Below are 27,362 nucleotides of genomic sequence, written 5' to 3' on the forward strand. Positions count from 1 at the left end.
GCTGGGCACTCCTTGGGGACTGTTACTTAGGAAAAACAGTGGCAAGATTGGGGCTTAGGGAGCAACAGCCAAGTGCAGGGAACGCTGTCCTCTCGGCTCTCGTGGCATGGCATGGTCCCTTAGCAGTGGCCCGGGACCCCTGCCTCTCCTGAGCCCTTTGAGCCTCCCGCGCCCCCCCCCCTTCTCCCTTCTAGCTCTCCTTTCTCCTGGTTCCCAGGGGCCCCTCATGGGAGGCCTGGCTATTGAGATCTGAAAGCCTCTCGAACCCCAAAGGCAGAGGGACAGAGAAGGAGGAGGAGGCATGGTGCTGCCCCAGGCAGACCAGCTGAAGCTGATTTGGATGCTCTTCACAGTGTGTGGTGTAGTGGCTGCCCCCCCCCCATCGCCATTTTGACAGCCCGGGGTAGGAGGAAGAGTAAGGACCATTAGAGCTAAGACATACGATGTCCAGGCCCCACCAGGGGAAAGCCTGCCAAGATTGTACTCTCTCTGCTACATCATGCTTCTGTCTGGTTTGATCACCTCTTCCAGGAAGCCCTCCATGACTGTCCCTTAGGCCTCTCTGGGGTCCAGGGATTTGGATGGTATCATTTCCTTCCTCTGAACCCCAAGCCCAGGACAGTGTTGTCCTAGGGAAACAGCCTCAGTCGTGGCCTCCGCCACCCAGGGCCCCTCCATGGAGAATATCCTTGGGCCATGCCTCTGGTCCATCTCCTCCACAGAACTCAAGTCACTAGCTCGAAGCGCCCATGGAAGATCCTAGCGCATGGTGGCAGAGGATCTGACCACTCGCAGTGGCTCTCGGGCAACTCAAGGACTCCCCGGGCCTTGACCTTTCATGTTCAGTGTTAATGAAAGTGTGCCTCAGAAAGTTCCAGGTTTCTGTTCCTCAGAGACCCAGACTAGACCCAAAGGCATCATGTTTTCAAGATATAAGAGGGAGCACACACTTTAAAGTGGTGGTGGCACACACTTTAAATCCCAGCACTCAGGAGGCAGAGGCAAGTGTGTTCGAGGCCAGCCTGGTCTACAGAGTGAGTTTCAGGACAGCCAGGGCTACACAGGGAAACCCTGTCTCAAAACCAAAGGCGTAAGAGGGAGGATGACTGGACACCAGCTCCCCACGACCCTGAGGAGCCACCCACTCATTCATATCCGGAGAAGTAAAGAGACAAATGGTTTATTCAGGGAGGGGGAAAGCCCAAGCCAAAAGTACCCCTCCCCGCCCCTGCAAGCTGACCCGAGCGGCCCCATCGGCCCAGAGCGGGAGACAAGGCCCCCAAACACCCAGTGCTGCTGCTGATTTGGCCCTCTCAAAGCCTAGTGACATGTGACATGGATGGGGACTGACTCCCCTGATGTGTGTGGTACCTCCCAAGCGACACCACTCTTACCAGCCCACCTGCTGCCCCTCGCTGTGAAGAGTACCCAATTCCAAATGAGTGAAAGTCTACGGGCAAATTTTCATGAGCGCGCTGCGGTCATCAGAGGACCCGCTCCCCCTCCCCCAGCCATGGCAGAGAAATATCTAGGCTACGATCCTCTTGCCAGGCAGGAGAGCCCATTCTCCAGCTTTGTGGCCTCAAAGTAGACATGGCGGAGCCTCACAGCTGGACCAGGAAAAAGCCAGGATGTTGAGAGCATCCTATAAGGTATGGCCAGGCCACACAGGCTTGGGTGAGTGGGATCCAAGAGGACACACAGGACCGGTTCCTTCCTGACAGACTCGGGCTACTGATAAAAACGTGAGTCCAAGAGATGGGCACAGAGAAGTTGCCTTAACTGGGCACCTACCGTCCACAGTGGAGGGAAATGGTCACCAAGCCTGGACATGGTAGACCCCAGGCTGGGGAAACAGACTGGCACCAAGCGGACCTGGTGACCAGCTTTGGGAGAGGTTTACAAAAAAGGAGCCCAACTGTCTCTCACCCTGTGCTAGGCAACTTGGCCTCGCACATAGAAATCACAGTGACTGTATGTCATCAAGCAGAAAAGGAACCCATAGGGGAGCAGAGGAAGCCAGCGTGCCCCGGGGTGGGGTGGGGGGCTGCCAGAGGCTGTGGGAGGGCAGAGTGGGGCGGGGCTCCTGCCCCGCGAGTGCGCAGCAGCTTGGAAAGCGGGAGCGACAGGAGAATGGGGTTGTGGGGCTCCACGCTGAACTCAGGGGGCCTCGTTGGATCCCATCCCGCTGCCTTTGTTGACGTAGAATGGCCGGTAGTGAGACTGTGAGGGAAACGGAAACGGGAGTGATTAGCCAGGTGGTAGCAGAACTCCCTAACCAGCCCACCCACCCTAGACCTCCCCAAGCAATGCTGGACCAAACCCACAAGCCGCTTGTGCCCTGTGGCCTGACCTGCAAGAGCTACCCACCTATCTTGCTACCAGGAGGTGGCCCCTGATAGCATCAAAACTTCTGGGTCCAAAGTCTAACTAGAACCCATTCCTGTCACTTAGTATATGAGCTTGGATTTCATCCACCACCCACAATGTCCTCTGAGTGCCACCGCGGCCACCATGTGCATAGGACTCGGTGTTCTACAAAACTACACAGCACCGTGCCAAGGGCTCTCCGTCGACAGACTCAATTAGGTTTTACAACCATCCAATTAAATAGGCTACTGTGACCATGGCCGCTTTATGAGTAAGCAAACCAGGGCGCAGAGAGGCTAGGCGACTTGCCCAAGTCACCCAGCTGGTGAACAGGGGGAGCAGGATGGGAGACCCAGAGGTTGGACTCCAAGATCCCATCATCCCCTGTCCCACCCCATTTCTTGGTCTCACTCTTGTGTCTCGGGCACTTCACATGTCGGCTTAGGCTCTCTACATGATTCTCCCTAGCAGATGGGGACAGAATGAGTGAACCGCTGCCCCAGCCCACAGTGTTCCCCAACCACCAACCATAACTGTAGAGTATGAGTCTCTCTGGCCAGAGGCATGGACAGCTTTGCCAACCTCCGCTCTGGGTCATGCATGTCACATGACAATTTTGGGGAAATCGGCCCTTCTCCTTTGGTCCTCCTAATTCCTGCCTCGGGGCTCTGAGAAGTCACGTCCCCTGGGCTGGAATGGAAGAGCAAAGTGGAGCTGTCCCTGCCTACTAGAGCACCAGTAGCCTCAGGAGGGTCTCGGGAGGGAATCAGCCCTGTCCCTAAGTGGGTCAGACATGGAGCTGCTCTGTGCCTCCCAGACACTCCTGGTCTGTGACTCCAGGAGTCAGGCCTAGGCAATGCCAGGGCAGGAGGGTTTGCAGCCCCGACCTGAGCTAAACCATCCATTCACAGAGGAAGAAACTGAGGCCCAAGAAGGAAAACTGAGCATGGACAGCGTCGTGAGGCCACTCTAAGAAAGCAGGGCCTAATGCCAGGTTCTCCAGCCCTCAGGTCCATTCCAGGACCCCTAAAGCAGTCCACAGGGTGAGATGAATGGATTTTCCTTTCAGAAAGGCTGGGTCAATAGCACATATGGATTGCAGGCCAGTGAACATGGCTGCAGTCTGAGAGGCTGGGGCAATGGGTGAACAGGGTGCTCATTTCCATCGCTCCCTAATTAGGATCGCAGTATGTGAGAGTTAGAAGGGACTGTGCAATCACCCGGGCTGAGGAATTCAAGTTAGAAATGGGAAAGCTGAGGCATGGAAGATCAGCTCATACACGATCACATACCAAGCTGGTGACGGCTGGGTCCCAATTGCCAGGCAGCCTGAGTCTTAGGCTGGCCTCTGTGCATGCTACACTGGCTTCCATCGTCCCAGCACTAGGTGCCAGTTGGACACCACAACCCTGTCCTGCTGGAGCCCTCAGAGGCTGGAGAGCCTTCTCTATGGGGACTCAGGTCTGGGGGACAGGAATGTATATGATAGGGAGAGGAACGATTTTCTCCCATTATCGGCTTCCCACAGTCCTGCTGCTTCGATGCCCTTGGGCCCAGCTCCACATTACACACGCAATCACTTAGCTCCTCTCGCCCACAAATTAAAGAGTTTTTCCAATTAAACCAGCCCCAGCTGCTCTTTGGAGAACAGAGCAAATCCTGTGCTCTGACCTCAAAATGCAAAAGCAGCAGAAGCCAAGAGCTCTGGCCTCCTCTCAACAAAGCCCTGATGCTACCTGCATGGTAGGCTGCTTAGCCCTCTCAGGAACTACCACAGACCCTGGGAGGAAAACGAAGAGGAGACGAAGTCTCTGGTTACTGCTGTTCCCAGGCCAGAGTAAGATGCATCCGGTCCGCAGGGAATGGGGGACCACTTCATCTCACCATCGTATTGTAAGAATGAAGAGCCTTGACAGGGAGTATGTGGTTCTGAGGTGCCAGCAGGTGGTCTGGGTCCTGGGCCACACACACCACCAGTGCCGCTTTCTAATAATCCCAGCTTAAGGTTATTAGAGAGTAAGTCCTGAATATAACTTCCTAGTGTTCCAGCTCCCCCAAACACACACTATCACCCCTAATGGCCTCTATGTTATGAGAACTGGAAAGTAGCCCCAAGAGAGGGACCCACCTCCGGGATGCCTGTCCAGTCGTACACCTCTTGGAGACCTAGCCACCACAGATGCCCAGTTATCACTTGCAAACACAAACACGGGCTGTCCATGCTACAGATTCTAAACTGAGGTCAAAGGCGGTGTGTGTTTACCCAGGTCCCCTACATATAAGCCTGTGTGTGTCTCTCTCTCCCTTTGCTACATGTGGTTGCTTAGGCCATTGCCGCCTCCCATTTTCCCAGCGTGGCCCAGAGAAGTTCTTCTCTTCCCACAGACCCTGAAAGCCTACACCATTGCCGGGCCACTGGACATGCCCGTGCTCCGCAGCTCCCCCCCCCCCATCCCCAAAGTGCACCTTACTCACCAGCAAAGTCTGCTTGCCAGATTTCCAAGTCTGAGGCTGGGCCTTGGAAGCCTGGCTCCGGAGGATGGAGGGATAGCCTGGGAGAAGACAAGATGCTCCAGTCAAGAGGAGCCTGGGCTGGTGCTCAGGGACCCCCCCAGAGGGAGCAGCACAGCTGCCTGCCCCAGAGTCACCCCCAAAGCATCATCTAGCCCAAGAGCAAGTTCAGCCACCTGCAGAGGTGTGCAGCAGCTGGGTTGGTGCAGTTGCCAACTGGAGATCCTGGGAGGCTAGCCAGAGGAAGGAGGCGGCAAGGCAGACAGAAGGAGGCGCCAGCCAGGGAGACAGGGACAGACAGCAGGAGAATATTGTCTCCCAGTCCAGGGCTCTACTACACAGCTAGGACTACCACCCACTCACCCTGAGGGCTTACCACCAAAGACTCGTCCCTTTCCCAGAGTCCAGGACAATCCTTCAGTCAGCAGCCCCTGCCAGCACTGCCCAGAAGGAAGGACTCCTGGCTCTGCTGGGCTGAGCTGGGGGTCAGGGTGATGGGTCTCATTTATGGAGCTCCACGTGTGCCAAGTACCACGTGAGGTCTGCCCCTCGCTTGGTGTCTCCCCCCTTGCCCCCCATCTCCTCTAACTCAGCAGTTAGCCTGAGCCACACGTGCCGGTCAGCAGCTATCAGAACTGGAAACCACAGCTTGCCAGATTCCAAAATCCATAATCCCATTCCCTCTGCCTGGCTCTGGCTGGGTCACAGCTCACTAGCAGCAGACCAGGAACCCACAGACGGGCAGCCATTTGCCGGTGTGGCCGTCACTCAAGGTTAGGACAGCAAGACCAAGATCCCAGCGGTGGCTCTCCGTCCTTGGGGAGCAGATGCTAGCCCAGGATGAAGCTGCCTGCTGCCTCCCTGGCCCTCCTTCTCAGCCCAGGGACCTCTATAAAGAACTTAAGTGCACAGCACAGTGGAAACCCCACTCAGCCCACAGGGCAAACAGCAGTGGTTTTGGGAAGAAACTGGGCTGTGACTTGGAGAATGAGAAGCTGGGGAGATGAACAGTGCCTGTCCTTGGCAGCCACTGTCCAGTGAGGCTGCGACTGCATGGGGTAAGCCGTACCACCTGCCACTTCCCACAACAGCCCTGAGCAAGAATCCCTGGGCATGCGCCTGCGTCTAGCATCGACTGGCGTGGGAGCTACCTGAGAAAGAGAAGATTCTATGGGTCCTGAGTGATGATGAAGACTGGGAACTGAGACCTCGCCTCTCAGTTTCCAGAAAGAAAAACCCGTACCAGCCGTAAGAGCTAAGGGTAGGGACAGGGGTGGCCCAGGAGAACCATCTTGGCAGCAGGCAGAAGTCCAGAGAGAGTGAGCTGGGACCACAGGGGCCGGGGACATGCATGTCTCTCTGGGGAGCTCTGAAGAAGAGGGACCAGGACACCCTTGAAGTGGCAGAGATCTCCCACAGGGCGGCCCACCTGCCCTACTATGGCAGCGGAAGGGAAGGGATGGGAAGAAGGTGGGTACCGGGATTGTTTTTAAACAGCCCACTGCGGTCCAGTGGCTTGGAAAACTCGGCAGTGGCCTGTCCCAAGGTTGTGAACTGATAGGGGGTTTTCCCAGTGCCTGCTGGGAGAGAGAGAGGTGTTAGCAGCATGCGCCTACTATCCAAGAGGCCGAGACTCTAACACCTCACGGAGTAAGGGTGAGGTTGGGGTGGGGTGCTGTACTCTCCTGTGCCCCCACAGCCTTGTTCAGACCTGGGAGCTGGAGCTGGCTTGGCGCCCCCCCCCCCCCCCCGCGCCTGGTATTCCCTGTCTGCCTGTGGGCCTAGTAGAGGGGATGGAGAAGGGGATCTCTGGAATTAGGGCAACCTGTCTAGGCCATTTCAATCATCCTGGTGAGTTACTATGCTTGAGGGTAAGGTGGGCTCACTGAATCTGAGAAGAGGTCCTTCCAAGGCGGACCTTAGCTGGAGGGGGCCCCCAGTCTGATGGGGAATGTGTAAGGCCTAAGAGCTATTACCCTCTGTGTCAGGCGGCCTTTAGGCTAGGCTTGAGCAAGGAACAGGTAAGCTGGAAGCCAGCGTGCCAAGGTGAGTCCCAGAGTGTCCCAGGCCTGGCCCAGGGGCTGGTCTTCTGGTTCCTACAAGCTGGAACCCCTTATTCATACCCTTCCTCATCTTGGTAGCAGCCCACGAATCCTGTCCTCGATAGAGGCTGTGCCCTAACCTGGGCTGGACCACTAAGTGCTAAAGCCACTTCAGAGGCCACTGTTTGCTGTGGATTTTTGGGGGTGTGTGTCCCAGACAGCTCCCTTCTCTCTCCATCCCAAGAGACCCAGCCTCTGATCCTCCCAGGACAGGTGTTTCGGGTGTAGGGAGAGGTGAAATCCCTACCCATCAGAATTGCCTCTATGACCTAGAGAGAGAGAGACAGACCCTGGGCCTGCTACACACAGGTAGTAGTACACACTACTACACCACACACTACTACACACTGCTTCAAGCCTAGATCCTCAGGGTGACCCCAACCCCAGGGGGCAGGAGGGATAGACCATTCAACCAGTTCAAGACCTACGGGAATACGGTAAGTAGGGGTCAAGTATAGGAAAAGAAAGTCACACCCAAGAGGCCTGATCCCACTTCCCCAGAGGGGCGGCTGCAAGATGACTCTTGGGAAGCCCCCGGGGTGGGGGGACGGGGTCTAGTCAACTGCTGGGAGTCAGTGGGTAAACCGAGTTAAATCAACTCTGTAGCAGAGAGGCTGGGAAAGTAATACAAAAGAAGCATTTGGGCCAGGTGGTAGGGATGCCTCTCCAGTCACCTGTTGTCCCAGCCCTTCTTTAGGAGCCTTATGTATGTCAACACTGCCATAGCCGGCCCCTTTCCCCGCCTTGGGATGCACCAAAGGTCCAGGCTCAGCCTCCATGTAGGTCAGAGGCCTCACCTCCAGAAAGCGAGGGAAGAGCTAGCCAGATAGGGAACAGAGACTCAGCAGGGGCAGCCTCCAGGCAAAGCAAGAGCTCACCTTTCAGGGAGAAGGAGGAGTTGCCCTGCACGGTGGGCAGGTCCTCAGAGTTCTGAACAGTGGACGAGTACTCCCAGACTCTGGAGGTGTAGTTACCTGGCAGGAAAAGAAGGCATGTCAGACCCAGGTAGGCTGGCCTGCAGAAGGGACCAAGACAAGAGCAATTCCTTGACCCTTGGTCCCTCTGCCGCCTGTGAGGTCAGGACGCCACAATGCCTGCTCACACTTGCCCAGTCGCCCCTGCTGTGGAAGGTGTATAAAGGATAGGTGTGTTCCTGCAGGCCACTGTCCTCAGAATAAGACACGGATTTGTACTTTCCAGTGTGTGTGGTGAGTTGTAGAGTGGCCCACAGGAAAGGTCAAGAGGATACCTCTTATCCACCTTTACATGGGGGTCCAAGGATCAAACTCAGGTCACCAGGCTCACACACCAAGGACCTTTACCCAGTGAGTCATCTTATCGGATCCTGTCCTCAGAATAGGGGATGGGGGAAGCCCTTAACACAGCCCACGGGTCTTGCATGAACTGCTTGTTCCCACCCATTCCCACTCACTTCCTGGAATTCCAGCCAAGTTGTGACCTCACTTCCTCCAGCAACAGCGTCTTTCTTGCCTCTGGCTTTGGATCCAGAATGGTCCTTTACTTGGGATGTGCCCTTGCTCCCCATCCTCAGCAAATTCATAGAGCATGTCTCCACATCGCCTCCCCCAGGACCCTGTGTGTGCCTCTTCCTGCTGCCTCTCATCACCCTGCACACCCTGTGCCCTGGGTTGCAGTTGGCTGTTTAATTGTCCATCTCCTGTGGGGCTGGAGACATGCTTGTTTGGCCCAACATCAAACCGGTGCCTGGCAGAGCCTTATTCCTGAAGGTACTCGCTGCACGTTTGATGGATGCATGTGTTAACTAATGAGCAAATAAATCCAAACACATCCTGTCACTTGGGGACAGAGACAGTTGACAGAAGGCCTGGTGGCCTGTTCGTGGGGGTGAACACGCTAACAGACAGCTATGTGCAAGGAGGTTTCTGTGGTGTGGAGAAAGGGGAAATAGGGAGAAACAGCGGAGGCATCAGAAGACTTTGGAGTCCCCATTGATGAGGCACCCAGCGCTTCCTCAGAGCAGAGAGCCTTGGGTACCCCCCAACTCAAGCTCCCTCTGGAACAGCGCCCACTAGCCCATGTGGTCCTCTTGTCCCTAACGAACGGATGAATTGGGTGAAATGAAGCAAGTAGCCACCCTGAAGTTGGATTTGGGGGCCTCCCCCAGCAAGAGTCAGGACGCAAGGATACACCTCTGCTGAGTCATAGACTAGCCATGAAGTGGTTGCCGCTGTTGCTACTAACAGTGTTGCTACTGTTCTCTCCTATAGGTGCTTTCTGGGTTGGTCACAGCTGGACACCTTTTGTATGTGGAATGAAGGATAGGTGGGCAGGTGTGCATGCACGTACGTACATGTGCCTGTGGAGGCCAGAGGTCAGCAGCAGGTGTCTGTGGTCACTTATCCACATCGTTGGGGACAGAGTCCCTTTTGAACCTGGAACTTGCTGATTTGGCTAGACTGACTAGTCATAACACACACACACACACACACACACACACACACACACACACACACACACACACACACACACCGTCTCCTAGCACTGAGATTTCAGGCACATGGAGCCATGCTCAGCTTTTGCGCATGAGTGGTAGGAGTCAAACTCCAGTCCTTGTGTTTTCGTGGCAAGCACTTTACCAACTAAACTAGCTCCTTGGCCCCTATAGATATGAATCTTAATGAACAGTAGAGAGGCCCAGCCATCGCCCTCTCCACCAGATGGCAGTGGCCTTCCAGTGTCCAGGGACCTATTCTTCATTGAAGACTCTTCCAAGGGCTGGATCTGGATGGGTGTGCCTGGCGGAACTAGCCCAACACCCACGAGCTCCAGGACAGAATCAGGGCCCCCCAAACAGAGGCTTCAGGAGCACACAGCCCTGACCTGGAGCACAGTGGTCCCCTTAGCACACAGTGCAGGAGATCCCATATTTGACAGCTCCCCTGGGAAAGGCACATCCCCACCCCACCCACACTGCTGTCCTAAGGAGACGTGGTGGTGCCTCTGGGATTTCCAGGCACACCCATGTCAGGTCATGCCTTCCTTTCCATTTGCAGCTTTGATAAATCATTTTCGCTACTGCGCGGCTAGTACAAAAGTCAACTCAGGTCTGTCAGCCTTCAGTCCTGATACTTGCCGGGAGAGGCCCCCACAGCCAACCTCACGGTAGACACTCAACCCATTTCCCCCTACTCATCCCTCAGGGATAAGAAGAGCAAATGGACTGGGTTTCAGCAGCTTCTCTCTGCCTAACTAATGACACCATGCATTTCTGCATTAGCCAGCACACATGTATGTGCGTGCGTGCGTGCGTGCGTGCGTGCGTGCGTGCGTGCATGCGTGCGTGCGTGCGTGCATGCGTGCATGCTTGCGCTCACACACACACACCCTGTCCTGGCTCCCTACATTCATCTCATCCTGGGTAGTCAAGACATTCAAATTCAATCCATGGCTCAGCCCTGGTACCTGCATCCTGCACACCTACATGGGCCCCTGCCTACCCTAAGCTGAGCTGCCTCCTACCTTTTGTACCATACAGATTGTTGAAATTCTTCTGGTTGGTCTCCTTGGAGAGGCGGCTGGGTGATGATGGCTGGTAAGATGTCCGGCCCCCACCTGTGGGGCAGAAACATCATTGCCTGTGGCCTCTGACTTATTGAGGGGAATCTTAGACAGGACACCAAACATCTCCCTGAGATCCCACTGGATCCCATCAGGAACAGTTCCTGGGTCTAGCCTGTGGCAGTCACAAAACTCATCACCCAAATGGGGACCCTTTGGGAAGCAGAGGGGAACACTATTGACCATTGTTCCCAGAGCACTAGAATTCTGGATGATTCTGAGTGTGCTAAGATGCTCAGTCATTCTACTTGGGAGCTTTGAGAGCAGGAGGCTGACAAGCCAACATGTCGTTCCTGAGCCAGTGCCGGTCTGAACCGGACTGCAGAGGCTGGGATCCTGGGCAGTAAGAGGAAAGAGAGACCATGACAGTGGTTGAAGAGGGCATGGCAGAGGCTTTGGGTCCTCACCCGACAGACCTAGCCTCCTACAGAAGACGAATGAGCCAGCTGGGAACTTGTCCCAGCTATCAGCACAGCCTGTGGCTTCTTACCACCCTCCTGCATTGGGTTCCCACACAGTCCTGTGTCAGGGCCCTGCAGTAGTCCCTACCCCTCTTGCCTAGACGCCATACACCCACACCCACTGCGGGCTCACCCAGCCCAGCACCTGCCTGCCCGTTCTCTTTCCGTCACAGTCCTGCCCCCACCCTGGACCCCACCTCTGCACTGGCCAGAGAGCCCCTCCTTCCTGAGCCTGAGAACTAACTTCTTCAAGGGGGGGGGGCATCGTCCCTGCCTAATCCCACTGACTTCAAACTTCCAGGCTTGGCCGGTAGCCTTTAGTGGCCCTGTTTCCCTGGTCCTCTTGACGTCTCAGCAGCTCCTCCCATGCCTCTCCTCCACCCTGAGCCTGGGAGCTGCAGGTGTCCTGCCCATCCTGTCCCTGCAGGGCAGGGACACCAGAGGAACCTGTTTCTTCCACCTGCAGATGTCACAACTGACTCATGGGGCCAAGCCTGAGGGGACAGGGACCAGCCTTTGTGGCAGGTGGCACTCCCCGCACCTGGTGGTCAGCAGCGGGGCCACTCTGTCCCTGGCTCTCCCTTATGCAGGGAGAAGCAAGCAGGAGCCAGTGGGGTTTGGACTGCCCCAACAGGCTAATTCTTGACTGGCGGGAGAGCCAGAGAGACCAGACTAGGACAAGGCAGACATGGGCTTTTAAGGAGAGGGCTGCTGGAGATCCGGTCTGCACAGTTTATCCTTTCATGGAACTGGCTAAGAGCAGAGCTCTGGGCAGAGAGGGGACAGGACTGATGTCAGAGCCTGGTTCACCCCAGGAATGTCAGAGGCGAAATCCCAGTACCCCTCTGCCGCCTAGAACCTCCCAAAAAGTCTGTGTGTTGTTTTGAAAGGCGGGGTACAGAACTTCCTGTCTGATGAGCTCACTTCTCCCAATCCCTAGCCCTGCCCACTACAGATTTATCCATCTGTCAGTGACCGCTCAGGGCCTCTGGCTTCTCTCTCGAGCTAAGCACCTTCCCAGACCTTTCCCCGCCCACCCCAGCCTCCACTCTCCAGCACCCCCGCTCTCCTCTCCAGGCCCCCTGGCTCCCACATGCACCTGCACACCCCCTCTACCCTGGGCCCGTGACCTGGTCCACCCATCCTTATGTAACAAGCACTGCTGTGGTCTGTTGCTGGCGTCTAAGAATGTTCAGAGGATCCTGAGCCAGGGACAGGCAGGCCTGGCCTAACGCCCCCAAGGCTGTCTCCCTAGAGGGTAGGGCTAAGGAGGCAGGTGACTCCAGGGAAAAATACAGAGGGGCAGACTGGAGGCAGCACACAGGGACCGGAAGTAGGTGCCAGACACACTGAGTTATATGGTCACTCGACCCAGGAGGGACCTATCTGAGAGGGACTTGGGACCTCGGCCATTGGTAGCCTACTCTCCCTCACCCTTGGGTGTGAGGTACATGGAGTATCTCTTCATGGTGTCAGGCGTGCTCCACTCACTCCCGTAGCTGCTCGTGTAGCTGTTCATGTAGCGATGGTCACCACCTGGAAGAGAGGTGGGTCAGCAGAGGGACAGATGGGGACGAGGAGCTGGCTCACAGGGAGAGCCAAACTCTCACGGCCTCAGAGAACGTGGCAACACTGTGTCCACACCGGCCCTGCTCCTCCGGTGAACCACCTCCCAGACACACAGTCTCCTCCTTGCAAGGGCAATTGTGTGCACGGCAAGGAGATACCCAGTTCTGGTACCCATTCCTTGTTTGATCCGTACATCAGCTCTTGGGCAGGTATGAGCATCTCCATGTGACAGAAAGGGAAACCAAGGCTCAGGAGGTGAGGGCAGTGAGTTGCCCCTGGTAATATGACAATCAAGGCAGAGTTGGGATTTGATACCTGGCCCCCCTTCATACCTCAGCCCAGCCACTGCGGGCAGCATCAGGTGGTTGAATGAGGTCTTGTCTTAGCCTCTGTGGTCCAGCGATATGGCCAGCTGTGAGCTGCACACAGCTGCAGACCCTCAAACCCCAACTAACCTGTCTCTCAGTGCCCAACTCCGCCTCTTACCCTGCTGCCCTCCACCCCCTCGCCCCTTACTACTTCCTGACTTCTATTTCCTCCATCCTCCTCACTGTCTCTCAGGTAAGGAGTAAATGGCTCACACCTATCCCTCATCTTCATCTCCATCACCAGCATCTAGCAAGATCCCGGCACACAGTAGACTAAAAGTGTTTGTCTAGCCCTGGTACCTCTAAGTCAAAGATCTCTGGAGGTGGCCTGGTGCCTCTGAGCCCTGGGCCTGTGGGGGTGGGAATGAATGTACCTCTGGTCTGGTAGTCCAACCATCATCAGGGAGCAGCAGAGAGTCAATCCCAGGCCTGACTCATATGCCACACATCCTCTCTCTCCTACAACAGATACCATCATCTAGCCACTAGGCCACCGTGACAAAAACATGACAGAGACAGAGGAGGCTTCCCCTGGGCCCACGGCATAGGTGTAGGGCAGCTGAGTCAGCACACTCAACCTGGCTCCTGGCTACCACCTCACTACACACCTTACACGGGACGCCGGACCACACCTGCACAGAGACACCAAGGCAGGAGCCATCATGACCTAGAAATGGGACAGCGAGCCGCCCGGAGGCTGGGTGGTTCCTACAAGGTTCACAGGCCACCCTAGCCCAGTTAGGACCGTCCTCTCGCATCTGTCCAAACCATACCCAGGTACTCCCCTGCAAGGTTTGCACCACAGAGACGAAGACGGTCCTTCCTCAAACCACTGATGCTGCTGATATCTGTGGCGGTGGCCCTGCTTGAGATGAGAAGGTACAGCAGCCGGACTAGCAGGGTGAAGCCCAACAGTAGCCCCTCCCCATCGGCTGGGGGCCCTTGGAAAGGCCGCTTTTCTGAGTATCAACCTGGACGTCCGCACCCAGCAAGGGAGCAGGGAAGGGGTAAGATAGGCAGGAGCTCAGCATACTGCCCGCGTCCTGGGAGCCCTCAATCACCTCAGCTGTCACCATCCCCATTAGGATCATGGCGATGTCATTAGGAAAAGGATGGCAGGATCTGAGTGTCATTTTTAAGCCAAATGATTGTCTTGCTAAAATGGCATATCTGTCCTTAGGTGTGATTGAGCATCCCCCATATTTCACAGGGACACTGCATGGTGTCATACACGGGTGGTTTCCTGCACACTCCTAGGCCCCTCTCCTCTGGGAAGAGTGATGTGCTCCACCCAGGGACACTGCATGGTATCATACACGGGTGGTTTCCTGCACACTCCTCTGGGAAGAGTGATGTGCTCCACCTGGAGACCAGACAGAATCGTTTCCATTGTGTGTCGATGGCTAAGAGGCCTTAATCAGGCTGTTTTTGAAGACCTTGCACAGGACCTGAGCCACTGGGGTGTGGCCTTGGAGAAAGTACCTAGGCTTCAGGCCCTAAAGGGATCGGGATTGGGTAGAATGGGGCTTAATAGGGCAGTTCCTCAAGTTAGGAGGCTTTCTGTGAGATAATTCAGTTGACCTCTACAGGGAAAACATGACTCAGAGAAGGAGCTGATTTCAGGGCAGGTGAGTCAGAGAGACACGCCATGCCCCATCATCTCCAGCCTACCACCAGGCCAATTTCAGCCTGTGGGCTCAACACTGCTCAGCACAGCCATGGTGACGGGCCTCCCTCCAAGCTCAGATGGAATTCTAGGTTACTTCTGAAGCCTGCCACTCATCTGTTCGAAGTAGCAGCAGTATGCAACTGCTGGGTTAGACCTGACTATCACATGGAGATCTGAATGAAACCAGTCCTTGATGCTAATGAATGGCCCAGAGAGGAGGCACCTGTAAAGCAGTTCCCAGAATCTCACTGCTCTAGAGGCCTCTGGTAATACCTGCCAGTTCAGTGGGAGTGTACTAGAATCCCTAAACTCTAGTCTGAGCATGCTCCCATGGTTGAGTGAACGGGGACCATGAGGAGTCAGCTATGTAGCTTCCTGTCTACATCAAGCAGCAGAATTGACTGAGAAACACTCACAGCCTCAACCCCGTGGACAAGGGAGTACCCACCATTCTCCATATGGTTCCTCTCAATGAAGTTGCGGCTCAAATCAGCCTTGCACATCTTCTCAACATGGCGCATGCACACATTGAGCAGGTCATCCTTGAAGTTGCCAAGTGACTGTCCCAGACCCTCTCCCTCCAGCAGGACATGGTAGGTGGGCAGAGGTGGAGGAAGGGAGTAATTGCTCATCAGTGCACCAAATTCCTACCAAGAAAAAAAAGCAGTCATTGACTTTGCCAGTCTTTGTGAGTTATGGGGACCTTGGTCTACAAGGGAGCTCTCGGTTTAGCTGAAGACTCTGCTGAGAGCCAGAGGGCTGAGCTCTAGGATCAGCTCACTAGTTAGCCTTACTTTTCCTCACTTGGACAGACAGTCAGCTAAAGTCAGCCTTGATTGAATTAGCATTCCAAGGAGTGACTCTACGGCTCCCCACACTGGTGTATACATAGCATACACACACAGGAGGTTGTGAAAGTGGCACAAGCTGTGTATGCTTGGGGGACTTTTGTAGACTAAAGAGGAACATGAAAATACTAGGAAAGTGCGGGTATTTCCATCTTTACTGTCCCACCCAATCCTGCCTCCACACCTCCCTTCTCCTTTGCTGGAGCATCCCTCCTCCTTCTCAAGTCCTAAGCAGCCTGCAAGACCCTATCCAGACTCCACTGCCTCCACAAAGTTGTCCTTAGATTGCTCCAGCCCGCCGGCCCTTCTCTGAATTTCCATAGGCACTTATCTCCTGAGCCACATGCTTTATCATTTAATTACACACTTTTCCATATTGTTCTCTAATTGTACATGTCTTATCTTCCCAGCTGGATTGCAGCTGCTTGGGGGCAGAAACCATGTCTTATACTTCTCTATTCACCATGGCACCTGATAGAGTCCTGCATGCCCAGGAGTACCAAAACATTCTAGCAGACAGAAAGATGGATGCATGAATACACAAACAGACTAGATCAAAGATAAAAGAAATTTGCAACACTCTTATGCCATTCCTCCCTTACCCAAAGCAGGCATTACTAATTAATCACAGAACTCTTTCTTATCAAGCCTGGAGCACTGCTGGTACATAGCAATTGAACTTGGTACAAGGTGACATTTGTGTGCCGTCCTTAGAGTAGTAGAGAGTAGACTGGATAGAAAATTAAGCAGATGGAAGGATTAGTACTGAACGGATGGATAAATGGTGGGTAGATGGGTAGTGAGTAGATGAGTGTTGGTAATGAGTGGATGGATGGTGGGTGGGTGGGTGGGTAGGTAGGCAATGAGTGAATGGGTGATAGGTGGGTGGATTAGTAATGACTGGAGGGGTAATGGATGGATAGATGGATGGATGGTGGGTGGATTGATGCTAGGTAGATGAATAGTGAGCATACAGGTAATGGGTGAGTGGATGGATGAATTAATGAATGGTGAGCAGATAGGTAATGGGTGGGTGGATTGGTGGGTGGATGGTGAGTGGATGAGTAGTGAGTGGATGGGTAGTGAATGGGTAGATAAATGGATTGATAGTGGGTGGATGGGTAGTAGGCAGGTAATGAGCCTATGTATGGATAAATGGATGGATAGTGGGTCAATGAGTAGTGGGTAATACATGCATGGATGAATAATGAATGAGAGCCTGAGAAACTGGACGAGGTGAGTGAGAGGACTGAGAATCTGAACGGTGGAGTCTGCTACCTGCAGAAACAGCACTGAGTCACTGATGCTGTGCAGCTGCTCTCGGGTCTGCTTGTCCTCATGCAGCACCTTGGCCCTCTCATCCAAAGCATCCACGATCACTTTCACTTGGTCCACAGCATCCTGCTCCCGCTGCTCCAGCGCGGCTCTCACTTCCTCCTTTTGCTTCTCCAGGTCCCTCACCAGGTCCCTGAAGTTCTGCTCCAGGATAGCCTTCTCATTGGTGGTAAAGCTCTAGGTCCAGAATTGGGGGAGGAAGAAGAGTTGCATTAAAGAAAAAAAAAACCTAGGTTTCCAACAGACTCAAAGAGCCCCCAGAGCCCTAACTTTGCAAGCCTTCTTGTCCACAAATCTCATTCAAAGACATCATTGAGGGATGCCACTTACTGATCATAATGCCAGTGTTTGGGTGGTTGATTTGGGTGGATTTCTTTGTTAATGCTGTCTTTTGAGACAGGATCTCAAGTATGCCAGGCTAGCATCAGACTTATTAAGTAGTCAAGGCTTTGAATTACCGGTCCTTCTGCCTCTACCCATTAAGTGCTGGGATTACAGGTGTGTGTCACCACGTCTGTCTGCAGGTGTTTCTTATTGTCTACTCTTCCTTATCTACTGTGACTCTTTCCCCTGGGTGGGTCAACATGAGCCACTATTCCATGCTCAAGTGACTCTCTACAGGCCCAGACAATCTCCTTCAAGTCAGGGTATGCTTGCTGAAACCCCAACCAGAGCAAACATTATTTGCAAAGTAAATCAGTTAGCTGTTCTTGCAGCCAGGCTCCACACTCCGTAACTTCGCACTAGTTTGCAATTATCGAAGCCACAGCAGACATACCGCTTACCAAGCTGGCCCAAGTAGAAAAGAAATGGCATGTATTTAGTAGCTGGGTAGTCTGGTGGGCAAAGCAGGCATTAGAGGACATTGGAAGACTCATTGAAGAACGGGTCTAGGATCTTTGTTTGCTGGTTCAGATGACAGGCAAAATCCCACCTAAATGCCTGACCTAGGCTGAGAAAGGACGTGGTGGGAATGTCCAAGGGGCTGGGGAGATCCCAAACGAGGAAGAATGGGGATCCCTGTGGGCCAAAGCCTGGAGGTCTGCCTTCTCCCCAGCAAGGCAGGCAAGTGAGGGTGCAGCAGGGGAGCCTGAGGCTGCTCACCTTGATCCGGTCCTTCTCCTTCTGCCACTTCTCAGCCTCATCTTCAATCTCAATGATTTTCAGCTGCAGCTGCTCCTTCTGCAGTGACAGCTCGGTCTGCGGGGAAATGTGGGGGTTGAAGCTGTCAGGAGCAGGGGGAGAGGGGAACAGAACCAGAGACCCAGACGGGTGACTCACCAGAAGAGCAAACTCGGGAAGATTCAACACTCCTCCTCATAGCCCTTCACTCAGCAAGTGGTATCAGTGCCCCAGATCTGCTGGGCTCTGTGCCAGTGGCCAAGAATCCAGCAATGCATCGAACACCATACTTCTGTACTCTTGGACCACTAGAGCTGAGCGGCTCGGCCGTGTCCTTATAGGGACTAAGCCTCCTAGATCCTTCCCACCTAATGAAGGGCGGGAGGGCTCTTGCTCCTTTCCGTGGGCCTGGGGCCATGGGGGAAAGAGAGGATCTACACTCAACCCAGTCCCGCAGAGCCCTGCCCGGGGAGTGGCTTGCAGCAGTAACCCAATGCAGTGTTTCTGTGGCATGACACAGAGCCTTGTGTTGCAAGCAAGAGCTGGCGTTGACGCCGGCACAGACTCGGTCTAGGCAGGCACAGCTGTAAACCTGTTCCTAAGAACGGGAATGCATCTGCAGTGTAGGCAAGACGGGGACTCTTCCCCAGGCTCTCGGAAGGAAAGCATACAGCGTGAGGGTAGGCAGGGGAGGAGAGGACCCCTGTTTAGAGGCACACAGACTGTTGGATCCTGGGGCATCTGGAAAGTGGCTCTATCAGGGCACTGAGACATCAGCATTACATCCATGCTTGGCTTCCACGTGGGGGAAGGTCCTTCTCTGAAAACCCGGCTGTAACTGGGGCAGATTGGAAGGCATGATGCTAAAGCTAAAATCAAGGGTATCTCTTTTTTTTTTTTTTTCCTATTGGACCCCTCTGGAGTAACTAAAGCCCTGTCTAAAGCATGGAAGATAAGGGGGTGATCATTCAGAAAAGTCTTACATGACTCAGAGCTCCCCACAATCACTGTGGTTTGAAACAGACTCTCCCCTTTTCTAGCCATCTCCCTAAGGAACCTATAAGAACAGCCAAGGTGAGGAAATCACAAACCATGAGGATGATGAGCTTTCCCGGCAAGGAGGTGTGAGCAGTTGGGCCTGGAGCAACATCAGCTGCCTTTGAACAACTCACCAAACAGAGGGATGCCCATGGGGTGTCTGCAGCAGAGCCTGAGGGGATACCCTGGACGCTTGCTACAAACCCCCAGAGCAGGGCATCTAATTGTAGACAGGCTCCCACTGGCCTTTTAGACATGGTGTCCAGAGGTGAGGAAGGCAGGGATGCGGGAGCCACAGAGACCCCCAGATAGGAAGTCCCAGATAGGAAGTCCTGCTTCCATGGTCTGCCCATCACCTCCACACTCCCAGGCTCTCTGGGCAAGAAGAGTCTAAGATGTTCTACATAAGCACCTACCCCACCTCCAAAGTCTGAAAACCCCACGGCATGGAAAATGTCATCACCAGAGAGGAAGAGCAGCTTTCAGGAAGAAATGAGGCGGGGACTGGGCCAGGTCTCTGGAATGAGGCTTGGGAGAAGACAGTGAAGGGAGGGAAGGGAAGGAAGAGAGTAAGCCCCCACCCCCCAACTCTGCTCTCTGAGGGTGAAGAGTCAGAGAGGCCAGGAAACAAAGGCTGGCTGACCTAGCGACCTGAAGACTCTAAGGTGGTCCAGGCCTGAGCAGCAGATCTGCATCCCGAGGGACAGAAGAAGAGAGAGGATGGGTCCATCCCAGCAACTTTCCCATCCCTGAAGAATTCCTGGGGAGACCAGGGTCAAAGTACAGCCGGAGGGGGCCCCCCATCTTCTGCAGCTGAACCTTTTGAATTGGCTACCCCAGAGCTCACAAATAAGAATCCAAGATTGAGACCCCTAACCACCACCCACAGGCAGGCTGTGAAGTCTTACTAAGTTCCTTAACTTCTCTAAGCCTCAGTAGCATCAGCTATGGAGGTAACCTAAGCACTCACACCCACTACAGAGGATGAAGGAGAGACGGGAATCTGTAAGCAAAACTCCCAGAAAGCACCTGGCACAGAGAAAGCACTGAGTGAATAACGTCCCCATGGCCACATCTCTATGGCACCTCCCAGATGGGGCAAGGCAGTAGGCATGACAGGTGTGCTCAGGTGACTCTGCGCTGTGTTGGATGCTGAGGCTGGTCCATGGGGTCTGATGGAGTCCAGATGTGGTATGGACACAGTCAGGATACAGAGGGCAGGCTGAGGGATGGACAGTAGCTGAGACATCCGACTTGAGATGTAAGATATCGTGAACACTTGGAAGTGGAGGATCCTGAGGGAAGCAGGATCAAGATAGAAAAGGCTAAGGACAGAAAAAGTTCTGCAACCAGGAGAAGGTGAAAACCAGACTCTAGAGCGAGGGGTGAGCAGTGGCTCCAAGAGATGCCTCTCTGGGGCTGTAGGGCTGGCCCACAGCTGAGTAAAGGACCCTTCCTAGAAGAACGGATTGGCCAGCCAAGAGGAAGAAAGGAGGTGCTGAGTCCAAGGGTAGAGTTCAGTGTGGCTTAAGCCAAGAAGCATCTAAGCCAAGGATAAAGAGAGATCAGCTCTGGGAGTCTACTCTGTGAAAGGGAGGGAGGAGGAGGTCAGGGGCCATCTGAGGTCTGGAGGGAAGAGTGGAGGTGTTGGCCAGCCACCTATGCTGGGAGGAGGAGGGGACCAGCCTGGACACGTGCAGGGGCAGGATCAGAAGTGGAGACGAGCTGTCTGCAGCAGTGGGCGGTGGGATGGATCAGGGCAGAGGAGAGTCAGGCTCAAAGGAAGCTGGACACCAGCTGGGAGGCACCCGGTACCCACTCTGCAGTCGGCAAGACCAGACCTGCAGGACACAGAAGGGTCCTGGGGCTGGGAGCAGTGCCACAATAATGGTCCCTTCTCTCCCCTAGGAGAAGTCCTGCCCCACTGAGGAGAGGGGTTCGGGTCAGATCTCTAGGGGGATGTGCCTCAAATCTTAGCGCTCGTCAGTTTTTTCCGTACAGGAATTAACAACAGGGTGTCCAAAGACGCCATGGCCACAGGAGGAAAGTCAATGGAGCCGTTGAGTATCTCCTACAGGTCCAAGACCCTGGGAAAATCAGTGGTGTTAACCACGCTTCGAAGGTGCGGCCACCAAGACCTAGAGGGACCATGCAGCTGGCCTGAGTGTGCACAGTGAGAAAGACAGACATAAAAACCAAGAAGCAATCACGGGGCACACTTCTTATTCTGTGGCCCTCAGAGGCACCTCTCGGGCAGTCTAGACAGAGATCTTGTCCTTCTCCCGTTTTCCCATCTCCTTGAAGCTGGTGAAGTTCAGCAATTCTCCCCTCTCTCTGCCTCCACCCACCCACAAGGGCTCCAACTTCCTCACTTCCCTCCTCCCACAGAATGTAGAGGCGAACCCAGATGTCTGACAGGCCTCAGCTCCACCCCTCCCCATCCCTCCCACTCTTCACTTCTTTCGCTTTACCCTGCCCAGGCCTGTCCCTAAATGCTTCCTTTGTTCCCTTCTCCCACACTGTCTGGGGCCTCTCCTCTCTGACGGCAGGGATGGCCCTTGCATGCGTGCGTGCGTGGGTCACCCAGCCCGGAAACTCTTACGGCCTTGAGTGAGTAGAGGTCCCCTGAGAGTAGAGGGGTGGGCCGTCTGTGGTGCTCCAGCCTAGATTGGCCATCGAGTGTAGACATAATCAAGCACTAGACAGGTGGACCGGTAGGGCCCCCCCGGGAGAGGAAATCTGACTGGCCAAGATCTTCCGTCAGCCTGAACTAACTGCATGGGCCCTGGGCTGTGACATTTGCCAAATGAGCCAGTTAATTGCCAAATTTGTACTCCCAGACACATGGTAATTACCTGGATAAGAATCTGAAATGCCGAATAGATTTCGTATTTCTATGCTCCCATGTCAAACAGCCCTGTATCTGTCCATGGACTTCACTGAGGTCCCCTTCTCGCTCCCTCTGCTTCCTCACAGCCTTGGGTCGGAGGAAGATGCTGCCTGGGGTGAGAGGCTTCATCCTGGCATCTGCAGACCAGCAATGAACTCTGCAGACGTCACCACCCATCTCTTAGCCTCAGCTTCCTGGTAGTTGAATTGGGCTACCTTCCCTTGCCCAGCTATACATTAGAATCCGTGTGACCCAGAACCTCCTGGAGCAAGGCCTGGGACTCTGTGTGTGAACAAGTCATAGAGTAACCCCAGCCTGCAGCCTGTTGTTCAGAGGCCCTTGGATTTGATGGTCACAAGAAGACTCTTCCAATCCCGCTGGGAAAAGAGGTTTGGAGTGATGGAGAGAAATCCCAGCCCCTCTGCTCTGTTCCCCTGGCCTTTGTGTGAGTCTCTGCACCTCTGAGCCTGGTGTGGTACCCCACCACACCAGGCTTCATTTGTAACCATGCAAATGCCTAGCCCAGCCCTGGGCCCACACATGAGCTCCATGGAGACTGGATCACCACCCACCTGCCTGGTTCTCACTTTCCCCCCTGTTTCCTGTCTCTAAATCTCTCATTTGATTGATCCCCTCAGTATGCAACTGAGCATGCCCCTGTCTCCTACTTAGACCAGACGTTCTCTTTGAAAATGCCCAGAGAGAGTCTAGGCACCCTGGCTTTTAGTCTGGCTCCTCTTCCTGGATCCCAGTCCCCAGTATCTGCCCAAAGAGCTTTCTTCCCCAAACCAGCAGGGCAAGAAACCCAAGGACCAGTGGCTGCATTAGCCACCTAGTGGCTCAGCCTTGCTCAGAGAATTGGGCAAGAAGATGAGAAATCAAGCCATGGGGCACAGTAAGAGAACTGAGCCAGATAATGTCTAAAATGTGGACAAGTCACTGAATACGATCCCCTTTAGGGTGGCACTCCAGTTTGAATGTCATCAGGACGTTGTCAACTCAGAGACCATGTCAAATATGCCTTAAAACAGGGCCATCTAGAGCAGGCAGCTATAACAGGAGGGACTTGGGATGGATAGGGAAGTCAGTGGGTAAATAGGATGTCCATGTCCCTCTTCATCTATCTCCTAACAGAGCTCGAGAAAACCCAGAGGGATAAGCTAGACCAGTGAGCAGTTCTGGGACCACTTGGGGCATTCAGAGTGGAGAGGGAAACACTGAGGTCCACTAGAGAAAGGGGTCATCAGATGGCACACCACACACACACACAGTCTGTGCTCCAAGTCTGCACATAGACTGAGGTCCAGGAGATGAGTGCCCGTGGCCGTGGGTGTCGCCTTCAGTTTTGAGCAACCACCCCAGCCACTGCTTAGTGACCTCACCTGGCCTCACCACCAGCCCGCAGAGCTGGTTCTGCCTGCTTCCTTGCACGAAGCCATGTGGGAGCCGGTGTGGGAGCATTTCAGATGCCTTCAGAGGATGCTGGCATTGACACTCTGCTTCACACCAGTCCATCCTTCTGGGTCAAAGTCCCCCAAGTCCAACATCCCATAATAGCTGGCCCTAGACAGACTGCTTCAGTGCTGTCTTCTGGTGGCACAGTCCCATTCCTCTCATGGATCCTTGTGTTGCAAGAACATACACGGGCCAGTCGTACACACACACACACACACACACACACACACACACACACACGTTACCCCAAGTTCCCACGGTAGCAGTCACTCCAGGATCCCATCCCCTTCCAAGGTGATCTCAACTATTACAAGAAGACCTAGGCGCATCTTTCCCCAGCACTAACATTAGCCAGTTTCCTTCCTTTCCTTGGGTGTGCCGTAAAGAGTAGACTGTGAGGCTGTGAACGCTCCATTGGGTCTGGTTCTCTCCTCTGCAGTTCCGTGTTTATGTGTCTGTACACTTGGGAGGGGTGTCCCATCTTGTCTGTCTGTCTGAGCCTCCACTTCCTTACCCACATCGCAAGCCCTGGAGGTCAAGGACTCTCTGAGCCCTCCAGCAGCCCCTGACTGAGAACAGCAAACTTAGAGCTCTTGGTGTCTCCGGGTCAGGCTGCCCACACCTTCCTGCTGCCCCAGACCCAGCTCTTCTGCAGGCACTCACCGTGAAGCCAAAGCTTGCATAGAAAAGAGACCCGTGTGGTTCACCTGGCTCCCAGTGGAAACAGGACCTGAAACATTTGCTTCCTGGGCCCACTTTGTTCCCTTCTCACCCCCAGAGTCCTCAGAGATGTTTCTAAGAATCCTGGGGCATCACAGAGATGTCTGTCCCTCGGTTTCATATGGAGGGAAGTGAGCCACCGTCTTACAGTAGTGGCAACCTCCTAGCAGCCAGCCCGAGACTCCACTGCCTATTCCCAGTGCCCGCCATTCTGTTCTGAATTCCAAGTACAGTCCCCAGGAATGAGCTTCATGCTCCTGCCCTCTGTCTCCCATCATGAAGTTAAGAGCTGAGCTGGAGCCAGGAAATGCTGGGGTCAAGGGATATTGGGGTCAGGGGATACTGGGGTCAAGGGATGCTGGGGTTAGGTGATACTGGGGTCAGGGGATGCTGGGGCCAGGGGATGCTGGGGTTAGGTGATGCTGGGGCCAGAGAATGCTGGGGGTCAGGGGATACTGGGGCCAGGGGATGCTGGGGTCAGGGAATGCTGGGGGTCAGGGGATGCTAGGGTCAGAAAAAGCTGAAGACATCTTTGAGAACCAAACGAAGCTTCTAAGAGAGGGTGTCTGAGTCTGTTCCCACCTGTAACTCAGCACCTGCTGCCCAAGGGTAGGAGAAAGAGACACAGAATGAGAGTGACCAGAAAGCACATGATCAGGAAGCTGGGTGAGGAGAGACCTTCTGCTACTTGGGGTACAAAAGCTAATGAGAAAGTAAAGCCCCTGCACTGGCCACCAGGAAGATTTGTCCCTGGGGAGGGCCACATGCAGCTGGGGGAGTGAGCTCAGCAGGGACAAGACCAGCGGCCCCAGCTGGGCCCTAACCCAGAATACCTTCCCCAGGTGTATCATATCCACAAGTCTCCACTTGCCTCTGCCCCTCCTCATGCAAGTACCAAGTACCGCCTAATCACACACGGGGAATTCACACAAACACACTTACGTAGCCCACACACAAATATGGGCAGACACCCACGTTCGCAGACACCCGAGTGCATATAAAACACACACTTACATCCACCCACCCACACATGCTCTGCCTCCAGTGCTGTCCACCCGCAGGCACAGACCTGTCGGCTGAAGCCGCACAAAGTACACGGGGGGGGGGGGGGGGGGGGGACGGACACTGAGAGCAGAGTAAGGGAGGCCAAAGTGGGGGGTGGGGGTGAAAGGAGTGGCTTTGGGACCAGGTAGAGCAAGCAGAGTAAGAGTCCCAAGGGGGGGGGGGGTAAAGGGGGAGCTTCCAGGTTAGGGCACAGCAAACCTGGAGCCAGCAAAAAGGGAGCCCGTGAGTCCCCTCTTAGCATCTTTCTCACTCTTGAGAGTCCAATCCTGCTCTGTAAGGAAGAGTGAGTGAGTGAGTGAGTGAGAGAGAGAGAGAGAGAGAGAGAGAGAGAGAGAGAGAGAGAGAGAGAGAGCAGAGGCCAGAAGAAGAGTTCAATACAGTTCCATTTTACAGTCTGGCCTGACTTAGATTTAGTTCATGAGCTTGGTCCAGCTTCTTCTACTAATCTTTCTGGAGTTTCTATTCGCTCACTTAAGGGATGCCCCTCTCCCAAGATCTTTGGCGGTTAGAGTGACCTCTGACACCACCACCACCACCACCACCACCCGCCCCCAGGCTGGAGGTTGGGGGTGATGAGACTTGTTTTCTAAAAGAGCGGAACACAGTGGAGACTTAAGTCCCCAGTGAGGGCCAAGGTGGAGGGGTTAGCGGGGAGCAGCGAGGGGCTGGCAAGTCACCTCCTTCTCAGCCTTGGCCTCCTCCACGGTCACAGTGCTGTGGTTCTTGTGTTCCTGGAACATGCAGAGGTAGCAGATGCAGGTCTGGTCGGTCTGGCAGAAGAGCTCCATGGTCTTGCCGTGCAAGGGGCACTTTCGGGCCTCGAAGTCCCGGATGGGCTCGAGCAGCTGGTGGTCACGGAAGGCGGCGCCCTCCAGGTGGGGCTTCAGATGCAGCTCACAGAAGGAAGCCTGGCACACCAGGCAGGACTTGACGGCCTTCTGCTTGTTACCGATGCAGGAGTCGCACAGCACCTCCTCGGAGCCAGACTTAGACCGCAGCAGGAGGCCGGAGTCAGGCCTGGGGTAGCTATTCCTGCGGGCCTCCCCTGGCTCCACGATGGTCACCGTGGGTTTGCGGGGCTCAGAGAAGATGGACTTTCGCAGCTCCCCCTTCTCAGCAAAGGTCACAGGCGGCTTCTTGGAAGCTCCCAGCTGGAGCCCGGCATAAGGAGACCTCCTGCCTTCCGCAGAGTCCATGCTGAAGTAGTTGGAGCCCTTGTCGTCCACGGACTCCACAAACTGGATGATAGGCCTGCGCCACTCATTGCTGGAAAACAGGGCGCTTTTCCCCTCCCCTGACTTCAGGGCACTGCCCAGGGTCTTGCCCTCCGTCACCTCCCCACTGTGCCCGTTGGTTGTCTTGGTATCCTTGCTGTCTGCTTTAGTGCCATTCTCCAGGCTGCCGTTGGGACCCGATGGGCTGCGGGCGTCCCTGGCTTCCGGGCTGGCCCCATTGCTCCTGGAGGTATCGGCACCTTCCATGGCGGGTCACTTGCTGGCCTGTTTCTGGGGCTTGGGGTCTCGTGGTCGGTGACTTCAGCGGGTGTCTCCGGCAGGGAGTGGGGCTGGCAGCCAGAGCCCAGGGACACACCTGTGGGGAGGAGAAGGTGGGGCAGGAGGAGGAGCCATAGGAGGAGCAATCTGACACAACGGGCCCAGAGAGACAGGCAGGGCAGAGTGGCTAATGACCTGGGCCACGCCCGCACATTCACGCCCAGCCTGGGATTTTTAAAGAAGTGTTTTGTTTTGTTTTGTTTTTTCTCCCACTTTTATTACTTCCCACCATGGACAACCAGTTCAGCTGCTTCCATCTGATGTACTTCTAGCGGGGAGGCGGAGCCTCTGTCCTCACAGGTGGGCAAGCAAGCTTTGAGGAGGCCTGTGCCCCTGGGGGCAGAAGGTGAGGTGTCCACAGAGATCCATGGGTCAGAAGGCTCTTAATTGGGTCACACAAGCCAAATCGCCTTGTAATTTGCGGGCTGGAAATCAAAGGAAAGTCTCCACCCTGGGACAGCACATCCTGAGAGAAGCTGTGGGCTGGGTGCGATTTGGACGTTAGGACATGACCGATTCTTACCAATTTGCAGCTGGTGTCTTAGGGACTCTGCATGTCTGGGTTTATTTAAGCCTCCCTACAATCTACAATCATGCCGTGTGTGTGTGTGTGTGTGTGTGTGTGTGTGTGTGTGTGTGTGTGTTTCTAACATCTTCCCCAATTGCTCATCACTTTATTTTTTGAG

The 27,362-nt window shown here is 54.6% G+C and overlaps 1 protein-coding gene across 3 annotated transcripts; it reads right to left on the reverse strand.

Moving 5' to 3' along the window:
• Positions 1-1,164: 1,164 nt before the first annotated feature.
• Positions 1,165-26,728, reverse strand: Trim29 (tripartite motif containing 29). 3 transcript variants are annotated; one of them, XM_037207577.1, is made up of 10 exons: positions 25,801-26,728; positions 17,938-18,033; positions 16,777-17,010; positions 15,099-15,297; positions 12,479-12,580; positions 10,485-10,577; positions 7,862-7,957; positions 6,360-6,458; positions 4,846-4,922; positions 1,165-2,223 (listed from the first exon to the last, which is right to left on the reverse strand). In XM_037207577.1, the coding sequence occupies exons 1-10, from the start codon at positions 26,602-26,604 to the stop codon at positions 2,161-2,163; spliced, it is 1,863 nt and encodes a 620-aa protein (XP_037063472.1). In that variant the 5' UTR covers positions 26,605-26,728; the 3' UTR covers positions 1,165-2,160. The 3 variants fall into 3 exon arrangements, with proteins under 3 accessions (XP_037063472.1, XP_037063471.1, XP_028722382.1); XM_037207576.1 differs by having other exon boundaries at positions 6,360-6,461; XM_028866549.2 differs by lacking the exon at positions 6,360-6,458 and having other exon boundaries at positions 25,801-26,727.
• Positions 26,729-27,362: the final 634 nt, after the last annotated feature.

Source organism: Peromyscus leucopus, chromosome 7 (assembly GCF_004664715.2).
Source record: "Peromyscus leucopus breed LL Stock chromosome 7, UCI_PerLeu_2.1, whole genome shotgun sequence".
Classification (NCBI taxonomy): domain Eukaryota; kingdom Metazoa; phylum Chordata; class Mammalia; order Rodentia; family Cricetidae; genus Peromyscus; species Peromyscus leucopus.

Coding starts and splice junctions, on each gene's coding strand:
- Trim29 (XM_037207576.1), bottom strand. CDS start 26,604: ATGGAAGGTGCCGATACCTCCAGGAGCAATGGGGCCAGCCCGGAAGCC. Junction 18,034..25,800: donor AGGCCAAGGCTGAGAAGGAG/GTGACTTGCCAG, acceptor ATTTCCCCGCAG/ACCGAGCTGTCACTGCAGAA. Junction 10,578..12,478: donor CATGTACCTCACACCCAAGG/GTGAGGGAGAGT, acceptor TCTGCCCCACAG/GTGGGGGCCGGACATCTTAC.